Source organism: Gallus gallus, chromosome 4 (assembly GCF_016699485.2).
Source record: "Gallus gallus isolate bGalGal1 chromosome 4, bGalGal1.mat.broiler.GRCg7b, whole genome shotgun sequence".
NCBI lineage: Eukaryota > Metazoa > Chordata > Aves > Galliformes > Phasianidae > Gallus > Gallus gallus.
In genome coordinates this window covers 36,417,982-36,442,328 of record NC_052535.1, presented here as the reverse complement: position 1 = coordinate 36,442,328, position 24,347 = coordinate 36,417,982, and the positions used below count along the sequence as shown (strand labels likewise).

Here is a 24,347-nt window from a genome sequence, read left to right as displayed (position 1 = left end):
CAAGTAGGTATCACCTACTGTATATATGATATATGACTGGGCATTAGCATAGCGATCCCCTTTTCTCTGCGCTCTCAAAGTCAGCCATGCAGCTTTCCTATTCTAAATAATACGAGTCAGCTCTGGTCTAAGGTGGGGATATATGAAGAAAAGCCAAATGAAACGGAAGGCTGGGTCTTCAAATGCTGTTGTTTGGAGAGAGTGGAAAGTATTAATTTCCAACACTAAATTTCACATGCATACTTAAAACAGCACTGTGCACTGTAGCCATGCATTTACACTGTTTTTTTTTTGCATACTGTTTTTTGCATTTTACTTTTGAACACTGATTGCTTAGGCATATCAATCCAGTATCTTTCTTTTTTGCAACTATGATGAGACTATGTTTCTAACAGTATGTAGAATAATGTCCTATGCACAGCAAGTAGGTTAAAAATGGAGTGAAAATCTCATCTCCAGAACTGAGATGGAGAGGGGAAGAAGTTCCTCTCACTGTACCTTTGTGCATCAGTCTCTCTTGAATGATGAGATGGCATTTGTGTTTAACACCATCCTTGACAACTATTGCTCACAAAAAGATAGAATAGCTATTTCTATAAAGATTTTTTTCTGTTTTAAGAGGGTGGACACTTGGCTGCAGAAACTCAAGGAGTTGTACTTTCTGCTCTAGAGTCTGAAGCAGGTTTTACTGATTAGCTGAAAGAAACACTGCACCAACGTATTTAGGCATCCATCACTAATATAAAATCTCAATATACAAGGAAAATGTTTACATTTATTTCTTGGATTCTGCCTCTCTCATATTTAAACATCTACAGCTTTATGGAGTCTGTGGTAGAAAATACTCTAAGTACTGTGAAAGGACAAACTATACATTTATAGAAGCGATGAATGCAAGAGAAGTTTACAGAATTGCAGTTGTCTCACAGTGCAGTATTTTCAACCAAAACTATTTAAGGAAAATATATACCATTCTTCATCTACACTCAGACAAATAAAAGTGCTTTTACAGTAAGCAGGAACGTAAGATATTTAACAGCAACCCAAAAAGAGGATTATAAAACCACCATTTTTGACATTAATGGAGGAAGAAACACTGTGATTTCATGATTAGCCATAAATGCAATGCAGTGTGCAGAGTTTCCTATACAGAAAAAGATGACTCAAAATGAAACACAGAATAAGTCAGACTACAGCCCAGAAGGATAACATAAAAGGAGAATGGCAGAAGAATCAGACATACAGTAAGAACAAGAAAAAAACACAAAAAACAACCAAAAAAACCAAACCAAAACCAAACCTCCAACCAAAAACCAACCAAACAACAAAATAAACAAACAAACCACTGAACATTTGGAAATGAAAATGTAGATAGCAGCTGGATCTCAAAACAACACCGAATTTAAGTGCACAGCACACTGTAGGACCTCCAGGCACGGATGACTATCCAGCGAGTACTGTAACAAGAAAGGCAGGCTGCTCCACCTCTACCACACCAGAGGCTGACAGCAACCATCAAAAACACCGCAAAAAGGTGGGGCACCCCTCTGCTCCACACTTCAAAACAGCCTGAAGAGATAGCAGGCAGTAACCTTGGCTGCTGCATTCTAAAGCTGAGACTGACACATTTCTCTGCTGTTGAGGAATAACATCTCTCTCTAACCACAAAGCACCTTGCTTAATCCTGTTCTGGAACATCTGCCAGGCACTTGGCTTTTTTCCAGCTAACACGTTACCTATTTTTGGATGGTGGCACAAGACTTTTGAACGAAGCTAGAGTGGTACCTGCAACATTTCTCCCTCCCTTTGCCAGAATCTGCCAGCAAACTCTGCTTTTTAGGGGGTAGCAGCAGCAGAGCATGTAGCTAATGGAGGCCAAGAGCACTGCTTGTCTAGCTGATACCCTCTCCTCTCTCACCTTGCCTTCCCTACAGCTTTGTGATACACAAACCACACAAATCAGCACCATATATAGATTATCTTCTGAATATTCTGATAGTAAAAACAATTGCACAACAACAGTTCTTCCTTCACATTTCACAAGTGATTATCAATGTTTGTGAGCTGTTATTTATTAGTGGTAGGACAACGATTACTCACTGAAACAAAACTGACCACAGACAGGTGGACACAGCAAAGAAGAACATTTACGAAGGCTAATGGAAGAATAGGGGAGAATAAGTGAAGATAAAATGATGTATTAAGAAATCAGGCCTTGTGGAGTGTCAGATTTCAGAAAAAATTAGAGAGAAGAAAGCCCTTTAAAAAAGCTATGGGAATATAGTTGATAGCTATATTCCATCTTACAGCACTATCAAGTTCCTAGGATTGTGATTTAAAGCACTTGATTTCAGTAATTCAGAAATATGGTGCTAAATGCCTGAAACCAAATATAATTATTACCTATGCAAATGCTTTCACCAATTTCAACCATTGAAATAAATGAAGATAAACAAGAGAATGAGAATATCTGAAAAATTTTTGACCTGTGAGAAAAATTCAAAAATCTCTAGCATGTCCACAGATCTGTACTTCTAATTTTATCTAGAGTATGCATGGAACAAGCAAGACACAGTGCATGGATCAAGTGAACTTGGCAATATGGAATCCACACACAGAGATTTCTCCTACCTTTCTTCTACCCATGTCAAATAGTCGGAACTCACATCCAGGTAATAGGGAAAAGGAAGAAGCCATGTTGTCAGTGACCAGAAGAAAAAGAAAGAGATAGAAACATTATTCCCTAGCTAAATACTGGGGGAGGTAAAGAAGAAATAATTGAAGAAGAAAGTGGAAGAGACCTTGCAAGGACATCTAACTTTGTCAGAGTTTATAAGGCAAAGGTAGTTGTACGACACACATTTTGAAGCAGAGGTTTAGCTCATCTGAATGCATTAAGCAAATGTGCTAAGCAACTGTAGTTCAGTACCAGAGCACAACATGAAGCACTTAATTTTATAATATAACTCTTTGTGATCTGACTGAATGAAGGGGTTGCTTTCTGGCTGTTAAAGGTAGATACACCTACTTTAAACACAAGTCCAGGGAGTCCACAGAGCACACTGTGACTGTATGCACTGAACAGTAAGCTATATATATATATTTCTTTCTACATGACTGGTTTCCAAGGATTTTTCCCTGTAAGCATCAAAGGCTGAAATAACTGTATTATTTTACTTCTATGTACTGAGTTAATCTATTAGAAAAAAATGTGATCAAAAACATATTCAGCATAGCACAATATTCAAGTCAGATGAATGGAAATGCCCAAATGAATCAGACGTCCAAATGAATCAGACTTGCTTATTAAAATATTTCATTCAGTTAATGCAAACACATTACTTGATTTATTATAGTCCCATGGCACTTCAGGAGCTTACAAGTGCCATGTTACAATATTTAACAAAAGATATACTAGTTAAATGAAGTATTTGTGAATAAATCAGTAATGATTTGTCTGAAGTGTCTAAGTACGAGCATGGTATTTGCCTGATGACTTTTTTCCTTTTGTTATACTATAAAAGTGCAAAATAGACTTGAAAATCTTCAATTATGTTGCAAGTTGCAGAATTTGTCATTGGCATTATTAGGCTGACATTTATTTTTTTGTTCCAATAGCTCTGCTAAATAAAATGTCCATATCTTTTCTCCGCTACATAACTTTCCTATACACTCAAGGCTTTAAATGCATGTTAAATATTAACAAAGTTTTCATTAAAATGCAGAGACAGGGTGGGGATGCTAATAGAAAAGGCTTTACTCTGTCTCCTTTGGTTTTATGTAGAAGTATTAATCAAAAGGTTCATTAATATTGAATGAATTCAAAGCCTTGGCACAACTGGAATGCACATCACTTCTTATTTACACTACTTCTACTTTAGGGATCTCCATTTAACAAAAAGTCTATGCATGTATAGAAAGTGCTATGTGCAGGTAGACAAAATCCAAATTCTAGGAAAACTTACAGTTATGAAAAGAAAAACTGAAATTCGGTAGGAATCTCAAGCAGCATTACAAAGAATATGTGACAAAACTGATGACTTCAGCTCTGGGAGAGACTTACTATCCAGCGCTCACAATTTACAGCTAAGATTTCTTTATTTCCTTTCAAGAGATGGAAGGGAAAAAATGTGCGCTGTTCACAGATAGAAACATCCAGGAGATGGGAGAAGGTAAAAAGAATTAGCTATGGCACTGCTAAATACAGAACTATGGGGGTAAACAACACAGCTCTTGCACAGAAATGGCACAAAGGACAAAAGACGTCACAACATGTATGGGAAGGGCCTTTCCTAGATGTGTAATCGCAAAGGACAAAAATGAAAGAAAAAAAAGAAAGTGTGATAGCAGAAGGACATTACGAATATCCTGGTATCTGCTGTGTGACATAATCATACATGATTTGGGCAAATTGTTCAGGTAGATCTCATGGTTAAATACTACCACTATCTTGTTGCAATAATATTATACAGAAAAACACTGAAACTATGTGCAAACACTCAAACTCTTCTTTCTCCCATTAACACAACTCTACCTATTTGTCTGTAGCCCTGCCCCCTCTTCTCCACCTCTTGTGTATCCATGCAGAAATTTTACACAGTGATTACATTTTTTATAGACAGAACTAGGTCTACTAGGTTGTCAAGCTCTAGATATGAAGAAAAAAACTAAAACAAATGACTAATTTTGAAAGAAATACAGCCTGGAAAAACAACATTCTGAGGGAATTCTGCAGCTGACTTCACTGAGATCAAAATTTCACTACTGGATTCAAACCGGTAGTTAAGAATTTCACTAAAAAGATTTATCTATTTATCTATCTATTTATTTATTTTTGTGAATCAAAAAAAGAAGTACCATGCACAAGAGATGACAATATTGAACCTCTAGTTGAGAAAAAAAAAATAAAAAAATACACAGTAATTTCTGTAAGATAAGTAGAAGGCAGTAAAACTTCAATGAAATTACACAGATTTGCTTTTCAATCAGAAACATTTGTGTCTTTTTGGCTCTGATCTTTTTAATTTCAAACAGCAACACAAAAATGAATAGAAAGATATGAAACTCACAACTAATCTGTGAGCTCCAGTCTATAGCATGACTGCACTGAGAACCAAATGATATAAGTAAGCATAGCAAATTCATATTCATGGTTCACTTGTGTGACGTAGACTTAGCATTATTCACTATATGAATTTTCTAAACAATATCTCCAGTTATCTGCCTCTGCTGGAAACCCACTTCAGCATTTTCATTATGTATATTACACCATGTGAATGGTGAATTACACCATTTCACAAAGTGAAATTACAGGATATATATATTTTTTCATTTTATTTTTAGTATCATCATGTGGAAATAAAAAGCTTTTCATTTTCATAGTTTTTATTTGCTTCTGGTAATCCTCTAAATATGTAAACTACCAACTTGATTCACATTTGCACTGGATGATGTAAGGCAGCTGCTTAGCTCATGCTCTGAGATAAAGTATTTGCCTGCATTAGGCCTTCACCAGGACTTTTACTCAGAATCAAGTTAATTTAGCTTGGGTTTGACTGCGTTAGTGGAGTACATAAATATTTTTCCATTCAAAACCACAACATATCTATCTGTGAGGCTACAGTCTAAGTGTAATGATAAAATCAAATGCAGTTTCCATCACAAAAAGTGAAAAGGAAACTTATTAGTATTTTGGTTTGAAAAAAAGAACACTAAGCAATACCGTTAGCACAAAGTAATTGAGGGAAAACTGGAATCTAACAAAACCACTAAGATTCATATAATTTGCCTTTTCTTTCAAAGGATAAATGAAACTTTCCCACCCAAAATCAGAACCACATTCTACAGTACTTGAAAAACGTTAAATCTGCTTTGTCATTTCTGTAGTACGGCTGTCTGTCTTCTAAGGCACGTGTCCAAGGCAGTAAATTTGCAGGCAACAGCTTTAAGTTTTATTCTAGGAAAATATCCAAGTACTGTGTGTGTTGAAAATGAAATTGAAAATGTCTTATAAAGCATGTTCTGCGGGTAAAATTGGCAGAATTTGTCATTTAAGACTGTTTTTGTAATCTCCAAATCAGAGCTTACACTAATGCAACAAATATTCAATTGCCAAAGTTTGAGGGCAGAGGAGGTAATATTTCAGTAAGGGAAAAGTCAGAAAAGGACCTTAAATTTATTTTAACAAATCTACACTTTGATTCAAAATAGATGAATCAGAAGGGTCTTGAGGGGTTTCCCTGTCTGGTGAAACTACAAACCCCATGAGGAATGGCCTATGCCATTCTCCAGTTCAAGTTCCTCCCAGTAGGTGACCCACTGCGAACTCATTTCCTGGTGTTTTTCTAATTAAATTTCGGAGCCTCCACAGTAGTATGTATACCACTGTTGTACTTAAAAGCACTTAGCCCTTCTCCATTTAGTGACAGTCGGACAGAGAAATAAAGGAAGGAAAAAACATGAGGAGGACAGATGTAGTATTAGAATTTAGGAAAGATATATTGCACCTAAAATGCTGGCCATTTCTTTCTTCATTCAGAATATAAAAACATGAAAGTGTATGCAGATGGTAAATAAACTACAAACACAAGAAACAATAAAGTATATGAAGAGGCAGAGTTCTGAGTCCTATCTATGTCCATATATATACAGACACTGGTTGTAGATGCTGATGAAGATGCCATGATATAGATGTCTGGTGCACAAATGTTCTTAACTGTACGTTCCAGGAAGCACTTTTTGAGTCAAAGTGCAAATAGAGAATGTCTGCACTCCAAGCTGGATTAATACATCAGCCCAGTGCTGATGATGTCACTATTTGATTCCTCCTTACCTCTGATACCACTATGTAGTCACTAACATCATGCAGTAGTTCTGCACATTTTGTGAATGATGCAATCATAAAGCTGACCTTTTTTTTTTTTTTTTTGCCAGTCATCCAAAGTTCTACTATATGTCATGACAGACTTTAAAGCTAATTATTATTCCAGGTAGCACAGGCAATCAACTGAGTTCCTTAAAATATTAAGAAAGGAAGAAAAAACACAGTGTCTATTGAGGTGTTAAGATGCACAGAAATTGTAGACAGGACAAGAATAGGATTGATTGGAAGCTTTGATATGTTCACAAATCCTGCTGGAAATCTCTGGTATGCACAATGCATCTTTAATGCAAATCAACATAGCTAGTCTAACGATGGCCCTTGAGAAGGGAAGTGCAATCAAGCTGCTGCTCCGACAGACAGGCCTGGTGCAGCAGGTTCTCTGCTCCCAGCACCAACAGGAGTGAAGATTGATAATTATGGACATTTGAATGATTTTCTCTGTTAAACAGACTGTGAAATTGAGGAAGATATTCTGGGTTTTGCCTTATAATGGCACAATTACTCATTGGCAGAGCACAGTAGCACCATTGTGGGGAGCTGCTAGCAAATATCAGCCTCACAAGCTGCAGGTGATGTACAGTTTGAGTAGAAGTTGTAAAGTTTTCCCCATATCACTCACATAAACATGAAGTCTTGCAGTAGCTTTTTTTAAAGACAGGAGCTACAGAATGAAGATACATACCTTCCATACCCCAAAACATTATTTTCAGGTACTCAGCTGTGCCTGTGTAAGCTTTGTGCACTAAGGAACAGTAGGTCGAAAGTCCTTTTTACAACACTGGCTCATTTATTTCTCAACACAGGGTCTAGATTTACACTTTTTTCTTTGAAAAATGTACAGTCTCACTAAATCTCTAGACAACATACACTCCTAACTCTATTCTATTTGAAACAAAAGAGGGTGGGGAGAAAGAACATATATTCGGAGAATATTTACAAAGGGAAAAACTCCTTTGCTGAAAAAAGTCAGTGAACTTCTAAAATGTACATAGGTCACTCTGATAGTAATGCTTCCTATTTGTTTCCATGGAAACTACAACAGATGCAAAGAGCACAATAGCATTATCTGGTAGAGCAAATTCTCAGCTACAAAACACCATTTTTCAACACAGCCACCACCATCAACTATGCATTTTCACCAGCAATGAACAAGAGCCTGCATGCAGTGCTCGTAAAAATCTGCATGGCCATCTGGAATGTGGCTTGTCTTTCACACTGCTGTCACTCACTGCTGCTGAAATGCACTGCCTACTGCCTCACTGTGCTCACATCCATTCTTTTGTCTCTATCAACATTAAGCAAGCATCAATGAATGTCAGTGGGTGCAATTTTTTCCACATGGAGGAATTTAATGACACACCTTTGCTTCATACACTTCCACATCAGGCACCATTCCTGTCAGACTGTCTCTCTGCTGCCATTTGTCACACAGCCACAAAATGTAATGAGATACTGATGGGATGATCAACCTCTACTACCATAGCATTAACTTCCACCTCTGATGCCATGGGCCAGCATAACAACATAGTAGGTATTACTTTTGGAGCACCCCTCATGGTTTACAGTCCACATAATTTAAGGCCTCAAGTTAAATGTAGATTTTAAAAACAACTTGAACTAATTTCCTCTATCCTCTGATCTCTGTAAACTTAAATGCAATTGAATTTGCAGAAATTAAGATTGAAGGAAGAAAAAAAAAAGCACACTGCTACACCAATAACCACATTTCTGCCTCAGAACATTGATTTTAAAGATATTTTACTGGCATTTTAAATGTAGCTAATTATATATAGGCAACTGTTGGCAGCAAATTCTGCTCCTGCAGACCAAAAGCATAAGGAGATGAGAGTGTTTTCATCAACCTCCACAAGAGATGGTTACGGCAACGGGCTGACCACACCCTTTTGTCTCCCAGCTTGAATGAGTCCCGTGGGGACAGAAGTCAGGAGGCGTACCTATGAGGTCACTTCAGACACATTCAACATGAACGGTTCAAATGAACTGCTAGCACCCTGCCTCTGAAGTCATGAAAAGCCACAGGAAGAGAGGCGTAATCCCTGCAGGAGCTGAAAGCTTTCCAGAAGTACACTGTGCATGATTTCTGCATATCATGATTCTTCAGTAGAAAATCTGCATTTACAGAGCAAAGCCATCCATCTATTACCCGAAAGAGTAAAACTCATTCCTGCATTCTTCAAAGTTAAGAGGTACAACTTCCATTTTGTCTTTCTGAGACACCAGCCCGTACCTGCAGTTGAAGATGTTTAGTAACAGTGAGATAGATATAGGAAACAGCTTTTCTACTTTTTTTTTTTGTTTTTTTTAAGCAGGTATTTCCATGATGAAAAATACCCAGAAAACTAATGAAGAAATCACAAATTAATATGTAACGTTTAAAATTATCATGGATAAATCATCCTTGGAACTTCATTGACCATAACTTTCTGAATCTTCCTGTTAAATGGATTAAATACCTGTAATGTTGTAAAATGTCTTAGATGTTACTCATTCTGTACCTAAATGTGGAACTTAAATCTTTAATTGTCCACATTGTTTTCATCTTCCAAGATGCTTAAGACTTTTAGCTCTAATTAACTCTGTAAATTTAGATTTCTAACCCATACTGTGCAAAAAAGAGCCTCTCTCTATGCTTCTGTTTTTTCCATCAAGAATACTTTTAGTGTGGGATAAGATTTCTCTCTCCAAGGAACAATTATGGAAATAAATACATACACGTTAATTTTATTTACATTAGTCACACTTAAGAAACAAAGCTAAAATCGCTTTTACTGAGAATACGATTGTTTAATTCCGCAACCTTAAATGTCGTGGTTTAATTACTGATTTGCAATTTACATAAATATCCTAGCTCATGAAAAATGGGAACTTTAGCTATGCTGGCCTTTTTTTTAAAAAAAAATTTACTGTGTACTTTGTCACGCTATTTCTAATGCAGCCTTAAAGGTCACCTAGGAAAATTTACACCTAAAGGGAGTGTAATATATCTCAGGATTTTCCAGAAGCTTTAGTGAATTTTCTGCAGCTAATTTAGTCTTGTAGGAAGAAAGAAAATGAAGTGTTCCAGCAAAAAGTATATACGTATTTGTATGCGAAGAAGAATTCTATCTAGTCTAAAGGAAGATAAAAACAGCTTACAGCTAGGAGGATCTATGAAATAGAATAACTCAAGCCAATAGAAAAAAACAATCCAATATTCCACAGATATTGTGCACTCAAGACTAACAAATCTACTAATGTTCAAACATCAGGGACAGAATTTGAGGAGTAAACATTGACAAATATCATGTGGCTGGAAAAATGAATCCAAAAAAGAATGGAAATGACTATACTAAGTGATATCCAATTGTGACCAGAAAATACAGTGTAATGTAAGATAAGAACCTAAGATAAAGCAATCTCCTTCTCATAAATCTGTTGTAAGGACTCATGGTAGCTCTAATGAACTGCTCCATCTAAGCCTAAAACCAAAATAAATGGTTAAGTGACCCTTTTCTTATAACCCATCTGAGTCAGTTGGCTCATTACACACTTACATTACAGTGATAAAAGTCAGGTAAGTGACTCATTCAGAAGAAAAAGAAAAAAAATATAATTTTATACTTCCTTGTGTGTATCCATGAATGTGTTAGAGAGGGACAGAAAGAGGGAAAAAACTGATGACACAGAAGTACTGAGTCAAGAAGGTAAGGACAAAAGTGCCAGAGGACAAGAAGAAAAGAGAAACCAAGTAGTAAAATGGCTCCGAGTAAAGTTATTAATCACAGAAGTTAAACCCCAGGCACAATTTCCTATGACTGTCTCAGGCATAATCTATTCATTATTACTATAAAGGATACTGTGGTAGCAAAGCTCTGAATACCTAGTTCTTCAGTATAACATTTGCACTTGGGAAGAGACAGGGTGACTTTCTACTCAAAGAGTGGTCAACAGAAAGAATAAGAATAAAAGCAAAGAGAGACCAATAATACCTGCTGGTATCCACAAGAAAACTGTGTGCAGAGCTGTAGTAAGCAATCTCCTAGCAACTTAGGCACCATCTGAATTAGAGATTTCCAAAAGATATATGATCTCCAGTAGAGAAAAGCCTCAAGGCTTCAGAAAGGTCTGGAGTCAAAATTCCTTTGAGGTATTCAGGATTTCTAACCATCCTGTGTTTGAGGCTGGGCAATCTTTTCTTTTTTTCTTTTCTTTTTTTTCTTTCTTTCTTTCTTTTTCCACAGACAGCTCTACAGCCCTTGGCTGTATAGAAAAACTGTAGGCTACCAGTGTGTGTGCATGCACCCATACACATATATGCGTGCATACATTGTGATAAGCACCTGTATGAGCTTAAAATGAAACATTCTGACAAAAAGCTCAGATTTCTCAGCTTATTAGAAAGTCAGTACTAAAAGTTAGGTGGTGATCTTTTACCTGTGCACAGATATAACAGGGAGCCAAGGAGTTAACTGTATCCTGCTTTTGGCATTTCACACTGACTAGGTGTACTTGGAACCCTTGCATGGCAAAGACAAAACAAGTGAAACACAGAAAGCTGGCACGGGAAGCAGTTGTGTACTTTCTCTTCCCACACTTCTCCCCAAATGGCTTTTCTTCCTCCAAACTCTTCCTACATTCATGGGGCAACTTGAAAAAAAATGACCTTCCTCTGGCACCATCCAGTGATATCAGAAATTAAAACCAGAGAGGAATGGAGAAGCTACAGTGTGATTGGAAGACATCACCCTACCACCCCCCTAATCATCCTCCATATTTGCCCCATATTCATGTCTCCAATGTGTACCAGTTGAGTCTAAATCTCACCTTCAATTGGTGTTTTTCCAGACAAGTCAAATCCCTGACACAGGCAAAGTGGAGAAATGCACCGGCCAGCCAGATCTGTATTTCCAAGTTTAAACACTGGCCTTCCTATTACTACAGAAATAGTCAGTAGAGAACACCAGCTAGTCATGAATATGTCTCCTTCAAAAATGCATTAGGGGATGGGACATATCCCGTAAGACTGACTTGAAATAACAGCTACATAAGAAAGAAAGCAGGGAACTGTGTGGCAGCCCTGAGGCATTTCATAACACCATGTACCAAGATTGCTGCATCAAATATATTACATTTTTAAAATGTGTCATGATTCCTCTTATTCTGCTGTGCTGAAAGAGATATGATTGTTTCCCCTTTCAGCAAAGACAGAAGAAAAAATTAATAACCATTTCTCAACCTGGTTCTTGAATTGTTTTTGCTACTTCTAATTTCCTGCCAAAGTATGTAGTCAGTTTGCAAGGTGACATTTGCAGAAGCTCCTTACAGATTGATTGGCTCAACTGCTGGGGAGCCGAGAGAATTCTTATAAAGCACAACCTTCATTCATTACAAGTCAGACCTGCTGATACTGTCACATGCCAGAAAAGCCCACCCGCTCCCCACCAGGTGTTCAAAGAGAGCCACTGCTGGATGCAGATCACAAGCACAACAGCGAACAATGAGCTTTATGATCTGCAGAATTCCTAATAACCCTCTGGTGAAAAGTCAGGTCATGGTGCTTTATTCTCAATGCAAGACAGAATAGGAGAAAAGAAAGCTTTTCTTGAAGACATGCTGCTCAGTAACAAAATGTTGTTTGGAGGGCAGTAGTGACTTTAAACAGTAAACATGCAAATTCCTTCCCTATCTCCTTGCCTTTCCATCACATTTCACCTCCCATTCAGCCTTTCCCTTGGAATTTGCTGCACTCTTGGCTTAGCTCAAACTTTCTAATGCTGACATGTCTACTCCTCCATTCTCTCAAACCAATCAGCTCGTGACAGGAAAATGCCAAGTCTGAGCTTCCACACAACAAGTCTTTGGTCTGAATAAAAGCATCTTACACAGACAAATTGTTTTGCTATGTTGTTACCAACACAGGTAAATTGTGTTTTAATATTTGTCAGTGCAAAGCAGAGTGTTGGACTCCCATTCACATAAGTGGCTCTGGACATGTGGTAAATTTTTGTTTTCTTTTACTTCTTTGTCTTGAAAAAAAATCTCAGCAAAGATGATACGTATGTAGGCTTATTTTAATCCACTCATTTCTTCATAAACACTGCCATAACATAAACCTCCTAAAATAGATGGTAGAACATAGCTTTAATCAAACAGGATGTTTTCAGGAGTTGCAAGCCAAACAAACAAAATCCACTGAATTTCTAGTTTGTAGTCTCTCCTGCAGTAAACACTCATACCCTTCCTTAACTAACCCTTCCTTAATGCTAACATTGAAAGATTTGCTTGATTAATTTGAAGTGAAACATAGAATTGACTGAAGTTTAATTACAATCCTTTATGTAATCTAATCAGATTTAATCATTGTTCCGGAACTGAAGCTCATGTTTTTGTGATGTGCTCCACAACACCTTTCATAGTAGGGTGTGGTTAGGAAATCAGTCATGGGGTAAGGCTCCATACATGATTTCTCAGTGCTCTAAAACATCACACAGAAGCAATGCTTCAGTGGCAACTCAGGGAGTTTGAAAAATCTGATCTTTTCAGATACTTGGAAGAGGAAAAAATATTGATAGATTTTAGAACTGAACTGTGAATTTAGCTGGCTAATATCTCCAGACATTTTTCAGTTTTGAACTGTCTTCTAAGACAGTTCCTCCCTCTGCATATTGTAGAGGCAGATTACTGGTTAACATATGCACTTGAGTCAGCTGTCTAGTCGATAGGTTTCAATAAAATAGTGACAAAATCATCATCCAACAAGTAAGTAAAATGCTCATATGAGCTTTTTCAATGCTCATAAGGCACAGACATTTTGCTGAAGATATTTTAAATTTTTTTTCTGCACATTTATGGAAAAGGATATGTTATAGTGATGTTTGCATAAGATTGAACCACATAAATGAATTAATGCATAGATATTCCTATATGCAAGTGTCCACACATCATAGACCAAACCAATAAGCTGACTGACAAGATTTAAGATGAAGTAAATAGTACACCCATCAAAGGTTTATGGTCTGTTTGGTCTATTAAAGGTCTATTAATCCACAATATCCACTTGCAGTGATTTCCTAGTAAGTAACACTTGAATCAAGGAAAATCCTTTTTGTTCTTATGTCAAGGTTTAAGAAACCAGAGAGACCAATTTTAACTCTCACCAAGAGAGGGCAGTGAAATATCTCTGATTATTATAAGATCTACCACAGCAGCCACATACCTTAATAGCAAGCATGATAGCAAATAATCCCTGCAGACATTTAATTTCAAAACTTGTGGAGCATTTAACTGATGCTGTATTATTTTTAACTAACATCCTCCCACCCCTGAGTAAACGCACCGTTTTGTTTAGAACTGGGGGGGGGGGGGGGGGGGGGGGGGGGAGGGGGGGGACACAACAAAACAAAACAAAAAGATTATGAACAAAACAAAGAATTCCTATGAAATAAGATTTTTTTTTCCCCCTACTTGTACAGTTTTTTTCAAAGCACAGTATTAAGAGCCACCTGCTTTCTGCAGTCAAGTTAATAGCAACATGTAAGTTTTATTTTCATATTTTTTGGTTACTTCTCCACAATATGGGGACTCGACCTCAGCTTTGTTCTGTAATTTCTCTTCTGTCAAAATCCAGAGTGGAAAGGTGTAGGGCTCCTTCTTTTCCTAGCTCTTAATGATCTTGTTATAGCATCTGTCCTATGCAGTTCAGGATGATTGATTTTTTTTTTTTTTTTTTTTTTTTTTTTTGGAGGAGTCAATACACTCATTTTTTTTTCGCCTGAGGTTATCAATGGACTTCTAGTTTGAGAAGCCTATAATGTAGTCCACCAAAATCTTTCATTAAAATATCTGTCATAACTCTTATCTGTGGCCTCCAAAGGACTGTGATATAATAGACTCTTGAAATTTTGAGTCTTCTGTTACTCCCATGGCTTGAAAAGTATGGCTGGCAAAAGCAGTTAGTTCAAACATTCACATCTTTCTTTTTTTCAGACCAAGGATTTCTCCTTTACCAAATAACCTTTCAAGGGATAGATGTAATCCACAGGAAAATAATTTATCGTATACAGAAAGTTGGGGTTTATATTCAACAGGATTTAAGAGAGATCACACTGATGACACAACCTGACCAATTTGGCACATCATTATGTATTTGTTCTTGGCCTGCCACCTTCAAAAATATGTGGTAAAAGATAAATAATAAAATACAAACGGAAAACACCCTTAATTTCTCTCTCTCTCTATATATATACATATCTAAAGTGAGCTTAACTAGATCAAACATTTCCATGTAGGTATTGCCTCTCTTTTAAAGGCAAGTGAAAAGAGTACCAAAGTATGATAATGATGAGAAAAAAACATTTCTTTAACAAGGTGTCATAACATTTGATGTTTTCTTTACTGATGTACTCATTTTTCCTCATAGAAATATTTTTCCTCAATATGCTAAAGTGGTACAACAAACTTGAAACAGCTTCTAATGACTAACAGACTGATAATCTGGATACTACACAGCAGTTAGAAAAGAGTCCAATAATGCTTAGAAGGCAACTGGAATAAAAATGATGATTATTTATAAAAGAATTAGAAGGAAATTATCTGTAAGGGTAGCTATGATGTCATAAAACAAAAATCATAACTTAGGTTTCCTATCATGTTTAACCTCATCTCCCCCAAATTAAAAAAGTAGCATGAAGACCATTGCCACTTTGATATGAAACTCATTTCCACTCAGACTGAACAGAAAACATTTGTATTCAGTGCATTGATCCCTATTTAATGCAATCTGTTGGAGGCTTGCAGTCACAAAGTGACATAAAGATTGTATCCTCATGTGGGAAGATATCCATTACTTAGGTGGTCTTGTCATGTTGCTTTCCTGCAGACACAATAAGTGGCAAAGCCAAAAGCAAGCAGTGACAGGTCTTCAACAGCAAAGTTAGAAGCAAGAGGGGACAGTAACTTCCACACACTGTTCAGAGTACAAAAAGCCCCAAGGCCAAACAGAAAAATCAATTTAACTATCCACAATCAGGCATATCAAGAAACTCGTTATAACTTTACTGTGGACCAAACTAGCTGTGAATTACTTTCAAATTTATTTCAAAAGGTAATTTGCGACCAAATAGGCTGCAATCTATGGGTGAAACACAGGCTGTACCTTAAAATCTAGACTAGATAATTTGGCTATCAACATACCATAGATTGTATTTCTGGATAAAATATTTCCTTATAACATTACCATTCTGTAGAACAGAAAGTTGACCTTATCTGTTCGTCCTTATACAAATAACTTGCAGAGATAGCAAATGTTCACTCATGTGGCACTTTGTTTTTTTGAGTTGCTGCCCTGTTCTGGAATAAGCTCCATGGAGTTACAATATAGAATACCTTTACTACTTAAAATCCACGATGTGAACAAAACTGCTGTGACAGCAGATCAGAACACCAGTTTAATTCAAAGCTTGGACATAACATCTGAGCAGGTTTTTCAACTGTGAACCTTTCATGCATTTTACACCACCACCTACGGTCTCTCAGCAAGGCATGAACGTTCCCAGTTATTTTTGCTAATGCGATAATACTGTGGGGCTTACAGCCTCACTGTGCAGCACATTGCAAGACAAAACATACTGATGCAGTCTTCATCCTCAGAAGCAGAATTTGTAATTTGAGGAAGAAGCTGAACGAAGGAGCAGCAGGACTATATTGGCTGGTATGGGTATTGCAAACAAGGTGGTTACTACAAGTCAAGGATGAAAAGGAAGATGCACATAACTCTTAATGAAGACAGAAATGATACAAGAAAGAATAGTTTACAGAAGTGTTTAATTGCTGTATCATGAGCAGGACTGATAGTCCTTTTTAGACTTTATAGATATTTCAACGTAATTGCACAAACTGCCACAGTTCTAGTGAGGGATGACCATGGATATATGCTATTTAACTAGATCCAAGCTAAACTATTTCTTACTTGATATGTTTTTATATTATATATTTATCTCAAATAATAAAATGTACAGATTAAAATAAACTGACTAAGGAAATCTCACATTCAGTTGAGATATCAAAGATTACATTAGTAGTTAAGCAAGTTTAACTGGGAAGTTTGGAGATGACACCAAGCTATGTCATGTTGTTGACATGTCTAAGGGATGGGAAGCCATCCAGAGAGATCTAGACAGGCTCCAGGAGTGGGCCCAGGTGAACATAATGAGGTTCAACAAAGCCAAGTACAAGGTCCTGCACATGGGATGTGACAACCCTCACTATCAATACAAGATGGGGGATGTGAAGATAGAGCACAGCCCTGCTGAAAAGGACTTTGGAGTACAGGAGGATGGCAAACTGAACATGAGCCAGTAATGCATTCTTGCAGCCTACAAAGCCAACAATGTCCTGGGCCGCTTCAAGAGAAGCATGGCCAGCAGGGCAAGGGAGGTCGTGACCTTTTGCTCTGTGCTGATGATACTTCACCTAGAGCTCTGCATCCAGAGGTGGAGGTGTCAGTACAGGAGCAACATAGACTTGTTGGAACATGTCCAGATGAGGGCCACAAATGTGTTCCAAGGGATGGAGCAAGGACAGGCTTGAGAGAACTGGGGTTCCTCATCCTGGAGAAAAGAAGGCTCTAGGGAGACCTGATAGCTGCCTTTCAGTATCTAAAGGGGGGCTATAAGAAAGAAAGGGACAGATTTGTTAGCAGGGTGTGCTGCGATAGGTCAAGGGCAAATTATTTCACACTACAAGAGGGAAGATTTAGATTGGATATAAGGAAGAAGTTTTTTACAATAAGGATGGTGAGGCACTGGAACAGGTTGCCCAGAGAGTTTGTGTATGTCCTGTTCCTGGAGTCACTCATGGTCAGGCCAGACAGGACTCTGAGCAACCTGATCTAGCTGTAGGTGTCCCTATTCATTGCAGAGGAGTTGGGCTTGATGACCTTTAAGGGTCCCTTCCAACTCAAATGATTCTGTAATTCTATGTTTAATAAACATAGAGCTAAGAGTGCTCAAGTATGAATTTAGCATATTAATGCTTAGATTTCTAAAACGTTCTATTTTTTTTCCATCAAAACTGATGCAAAACACCAGAAGAGAAGCTTTAAAATACATTGTCATTATTTTTAAACCAATCAAGTTTTAATTCAAAATCATCAGATGCGTGTAGTGCAGATTTCATTAAAATATTCATATAAAATACTAATGCTCATTATTAACACACTCCGTTATAATCCATTCTTTTAACCAAATTGTTATGGATTATTATGTAAATAATTACTGCAGAAGTCAAATTTTCAAAGCAAACAAAAACTCAATACCCCACTGAATGAACTAAACCAGCATTACAGACTAGATTAATGACTAGGGTGAGGTGCAAAAGCAGCTTGGTTCAGTGTGAATCAGGGAAATGCAGTGAAGATGTGACTAGATCTGAGCTCCAAGACACACATGAGGAATCAAAAACAAGGTGGGAGAAGTACAAAGGGTAAAAGAAAGAAGCAGGTAAATGCTAAAGATACTACATACAAAGGGTAGTGTGATTATTACAGAAGAGTTGGGTGTGAGAGTAACTGTGACGATAGCTGCAATGACACTCGGTCTCATTCGTAAGAGACAATAACTTGAATTTGTGCTTCAGATGTTGGGACTCCTTAACAACACTAGCACAGCCATAGCAAGCACCTTTATTTCTTGCATTAGCCATGCCTTTGCTCCTAATCTGTATTCAAGCGACATTTGGACAATGCCCTCATTAATATGCTTCAACTTTTGGTTAGCCCTGAAGTGGTCAGGCAGTTGGACTAGGTGACAATTGAAGGTCCCCTTTAAGTTAACTATTCATTCTTAAATCTCTGGTTTTGCTTTGGCTCCTCACTCCATCTCTCCTAATTGGAATTGATGGTTAACTCCACCAAAAAAAAAAAAAAAAAAAAGAGTTTCATTTCCATAATATTTTTAAAGAGAGACACTTTTTCCTAGAGTAGTGTATCATGTACTTTTCTCTTTATATATGTTTTTGCTTCCTGCAGATAGGTCAAAGTTAGAACTTATAGCAAATTGTTAGTTTAACACCATCATTAGTTTAACACCATCAGTTTCAATACATTTCAGTGGCTCTTTTTAAGCTGACACAAAATTGTTTATACGCATCAATTTTGAGTTCAAATTTCAAATATATTCCACCCTATCCTTTCCTGTATATATAAAAAGCATATTCTCCCCACTGCCACACTTATAGCAAGTTTACAGGTTTTGAGAAACTGAGAGAAGTAGGACTGGAAGTAGGCCTGAGATTATTTACTAACACATCTCCCACAGCTGCTAGATATGCGCTGCACAATTCCTTAAAACATAATATTTCCTTCCTGAAAAACATAATTTTTCAGAAAAAGAGCTTATATCAAGAAAAGTCATTTCTGCTTACTGGGCTGAAAATGTGAAGTACTTGAGACAATATATATAACTCTCTTTCTGTTACTTCTGCTGTACCTTTTTAAGCATGAATACACCATGGCTAGACTATTTATTATTAATTTTTATTGTGACTTACCCTTTGATTAAGGCATTATATCATAACTGCAGAACAGGCAAAAACCTGAGCACTGTACATTTAGGCCTCAATAATAAAAATCAACATTATGAAAGAACTATAAATATTATGAAGTCATCAAAAGTCTCATCATCCTCATCTTTATCATCTGAAAAGAACTCGAAAGTGCAAGGAAGTGGCCCTTTCTAGTTACACAGAAGTAACTTTTTGTTTGTTGTTTTTTTTTTTTATCTCTGGAAATAACTTCTAAGAATCTTCTACTCACAGGAGCATGGAAAACACATCTCAGCATTGCTATAAATGCAATGCTGAGACAAAACAAAATACTACTACTAATTGTGAAATTGTTCTGGTACATAAGAAAAAGTAATTCAAAACTTCTTTACAAATGAAGATTTAAGCTTGCTAACGTGTCATATTGTGAAATACATGAGCTAAAAACTAAAATGCAATATAAACAATTCTTATCTAAGTTGACATCACTGGGACACTTCTTTTTGTCTTTTCAGATATCTCCATTTTTTTGTTATCTACCTTAAAAACAATACAACAAACAGATCTACTGTACTTTCAGCTGTGTTGCACTAACAACACTGGAAAGCAATTTCCACAGTTCGACACATCATTTCTCCTCTTTCCCTTCTGCTAATCACCGCACCCACACACATTTTCTTACTCAGCCCAAATGGGAGACTCACAATAACTTGAGGTCTTCTCCTTGGTGGGTGCCACTCTCCTCTTGCTAGAGGATAGCTGATCCTTGCCTCTCTGCTTATGTAACTCTCTCTGGCACTTGCCTACATGTGTCTGAGCCTTACCAATGAATTTAGGAATCTTTATCAGTTTCATGGATGTTCTCACATTTCTACCCACTGTAAATCTAGTCCTGAGGCTGTGGAGACTGAGTGGTAGATATTACATATATATTATGGAGGGTGCTCTCAGTGGAAATCCGCATACCCTACATTTTCTTTGAGTTCAACTAACTGTTTCACAATCAGCTTATAACTTGACTAGCTCTCCTGTATCCCACAGCTTGAGGAGGGGGAACAAGGTCAAAATGTTTGCCCTGTTTTAGTAGAAAGTGCCACCAAATACTCTATGTCCACAAAAGCAACAGGCAATGGGATTATCAGGGTAGTTTATCCTACCGCAAGAGAATATCAGAGACTACTGTCACTAAAATAATATTCAACATCAAGATCAATGAAATAGTCTTTTCACAAACAAAGAAACAAACGAGCTAAAAATCCCCTTGCTTTCATCTCTGCTGTACAAAAGCATTCAGCATCTAATAGGACATGCTTTCATATTTTCCCATAAATAGGTTAGCTTGGAACAAAGCAACCTCAGTATGAAAGAAGAGTGATCTGCCTAATTTAAAACTTGTACCAGCAAAGTTTTGATCAACGTGAGCCTCCCAGACCTTTCAATGTACCACAGAGGCTCAGCATCCTGAAACAACACAGCCTTCAAGTAAAAACCCCTCACAATAAATGTGCAGATTAACAACAGCTCAGTACTATGGGGAGACACAGTTCTGTCTTGGCAGGACACAGCAGGCCACCTAATCCTGTCAAGCTCATCTTATGGTTCTTTAGGGAAAAAAAAAAGAACAACAACTAACAAATAAAGACTGCACAATTAATTAATTCAGGTAAAATCTCTGTAGATGGACTACCACATATTATGCCCTATGACCCGTGTCATAGCCCTTACACATCCTAGATTTCCCCTAGCTGTGCACTGAGCTCTTCATTCAAGAAGTGAACAGCACCCTTCAGCACCCTCAGAGGCTAAAGCTAAATGACCCATTTCCCACTACTGTCTCTTTATGCCTCCTGTTAAAAGAAGTAGCTCAATTTTTTATCATTCATCTCTCATGTCTACATGGTTTTCCAATTACTATTAATTATTGACTATGCCTGGTTTACATCCAAATCTGGATGGAAATTTTAACTGGCTGAAGATGTAGTTATTATCTTCTTTTTACAAGATGAATCAACTACAACATCCCTGCTTTTGGAATAGTGCACTTACCATTCGAAAATATGCATTTATTTCAGCTACAAGTATTCAAGAAATTAAATAATTTGCATCAGATGATAGCTTTGGTCAAAAACAAATCAATTCTAAAGAGCAAAAGAGAAACATTAAACACTTTCATTATGAAACGTACCTATATTTCACTGAGAATCTCTACTTTGAAAAACATGATTTCAGGTTGAGCTGAATGCTTTATTCTACTAATTTCAGGAATGATGAACAACATTCTTGAAGCAGCACCCACTGAGTGCCCCTTAAAGGTGAAGAGAAGTCCCTAATGGGATTTTCAAAATCACATAGCAGCATTGCTGCCTGAGACGTCAATGAAGCATTAAGTCCATTCTTTAATCATACACAGTTTCTTCTGACATTATTTAAAATGTCATTTTGGAGGCACTTCAAAGTTCCCAAGCACTTCAGATCTCTGAAATTAGTTACAAAGCTAATGTGCTCAGCTGAAGTATATGAGGATAAAAACCCACTGCAACTTGGCAGCCAGTTTGGCACATCCATGTTCACTGTGAGGCTCTCATAGCTTCTTATGCAGAAGAAAAAGCGATATAGCCATAGCAAGCATTTTTCAAAAGTTGCCCAACCAGTCACACAGAATTGAAAATGCTTACTAATCTCAGTGGTTGAGCTTGGAAAAATAGCCCTTGGTCTGCTCAGCGTGTGGTCAGCTGTAATAAGTGCAAGAGGAAGAAGGGAACCAAAAAATGAAGGAAAAGTGTCTAATGGAAACAAACCAAGTTCCTCACACTACATTAACCTGACCAATGTTTCAGTCCAAATTGTCCTTCTCACCCCCTAGTATAACTATAAAATTAGAGCACGTTCCTCTATTCAGAGAATCTCCATTTCTAGAAGTGAAATAATAATGTTCTTTGGCATGCTGTGCTCTTACGTCCACTTTTAAGCACCAGGATAATCAATTACATGGGAGCTGCTGTGGTTAGGCACTTTCTTAACAGTATCAATGGAAAACAGGAGTTACTGATACGAATTGTTGTTTGCTTTTTTTTTTAATGGCCGATCTTGCTCAAATGTCCACTGTCATAGCAAGATATTAAAGGAAATTAAAAACACAGCTTTGAAAGGGGAAAATGTTTTTCCTGTTCTTTGCTGTCAAGACAACTGCATTTTTAACATGAGGGGTGTAAAATATATTCTCTTATCCTGACGAACAAATATGAATTAAAAAAATGAAACTATATAATTTAAAACACATTAAAAAAAATTGTCTCTTTTTAATGAAAACAATCAGTCAAAACTCTCAATCCTACTGAGAGCAGTTTACAGTAAGAACATTCATATCAGTTTTGACAAGAATGGAAATTCTGAGCAAAATAGAGACAGATATATGCCTGCCAAAACTGCCCAGAGAAATACTACAGAGCACCAAGGACCCAAGGGGAATGTCTGTTTGACACCAATGCTCCTCCCCAGGGTCCCACTGCACTGTCCCCTCCTGCCACCCTGCATTTTCTCTTTTCCCTACTATCCCCAGTGCATTTCAGAATGATGTGGTTACTAGGAGGCTTCAAAGATTTTGGGGGGTTCAAGCTAGTCTCTTCAAACCCTATAAATGTCACAACTAAAAGTGATCCATTTGCATGCTGAAAACTGGATAAAACTCTATCTCAACTGTTTGAGACAAATTTTAACCTGCCAATCAATCTTAACATTCTAGACTGGTCACCTACCCCATCTCACTGCTTGGTGTTGGCTCTCTTATGACCGGTCCCTCAACGTTTGAATGTTGAATATATGAGCTCAGCAGGCATGGCTTATTGACTTTCTTCTTAAGAGAAACAGGTGGAACTCTATGTTGCTATTGCACTGAGTTTGCCCTGGTTTTGTGGGCTTTTATTTGGAGTCTGGGAGTTTGTGTTCTAGTTAATTTTACCTGATCCAGACTCATGTATTCCCAGTGGATGTACCAGTCCACAAGTAAATAATTCACAGGGAACATGCAGGTTGCTCATAACGCATCCTATAGTAGTTGTTTTGCATAAATAAATGATCACTAGAAGGACTTGAACCTTGGTCTTCTATGTTCCCCTGGCCGAATCCACTGAGGCTCTGTACCCATCTCTGGCTTCTTTTCTTCACTTATGTTAGGAATGCTGAAATACTTGCTTGTCTGGACAAACAGCCTAGGGTCAAGGCAGACACCTGACTGTACAACAGCAGTATCTGGATCTCTATTCCAGAAGAGTAAGCCATACATTACTCACAGCCAGTCTCCATGTCTCTTTCTGTAGTCTCACATTTTAAAATAATAAGTCTTATTCAAAAGAAAGACATTTTTTTAAACTTAAAAAAATTCAGGAATACAGTTTTCCCTTGTTTTGATCTTCAAAAGTCTAATATGTACAATTTTTGTTTAGTTTGACTTTTAAGCTAACCGGGGTTGCATTTTCAATTAAGTAATCGATCTCTTCTAACACAAACTTCACTGTGATAACATGCAAATTCCCAACACTTCCTAGCCAAATTAAATTTCACTGAAATGTTACTAAAGATTTTCAGAAACAGCCAGGAAGTAAAGGATTGATCACTGTATCTTCACATGTTGCACAGCACTAAAAATAGTAAGCCAATGTTACTCTTCAGCAGGTGTAAAAACTGCATTGGACTGGAGCAGCAGGTACCAGTGCACCAAGGTATTTAATTACTTCTTTACTGTTAGCATTAAGTAGTTTATTTCATTTTTAACAGGCCACTTATGCATTCAAAGTTGCTTTAAAGAGAGCATCATCTTAGTACTGTGCTAGGTCTATCGTTTCTGTCAATACTAGAGGCAAAGCAGACACAGCATTGCTTTTCAACTCACTAAAAACACACCATCAATAACTCGCTGTAAATTGTA

General features: G+C 37.2%; 1 protein-coding gene across 6 annotated transcripts in view; it reads right to left on the bottom strand.

The window, feature by feature from the left end:
- The window catches only part of GRID2 (glutamate ionotropic receptor delta type subunit 2), a 696,754-nt gene that overhangs the window by 168,327 nt on the left and 504,080 nt on the right, over positions 1–24,347 (bottom strand). For 4 of the 6 annotated variants that reach the window (XR_212218.5, XM_015276600.4, XM_040699600.2 and 1 more), the window contains exon 9: positions 2,632–2,661. The exons of the other annotated variants lie outside the window; for them this stretch is intronic. Coding sequence is in view for 3 of the 4 variants with exons in the window: in XM_015276600.4 (XP_015132086.1) it covers positions 2,632–2,661 (30 nt within the window). In the remaining variant the exon portion in view is untranslated. The remainder of the gene's footprint in view (positions 1–2,631; positions 2,662–24,347) is intronic. 6 annotated transcript variants of the gene reach the window in all.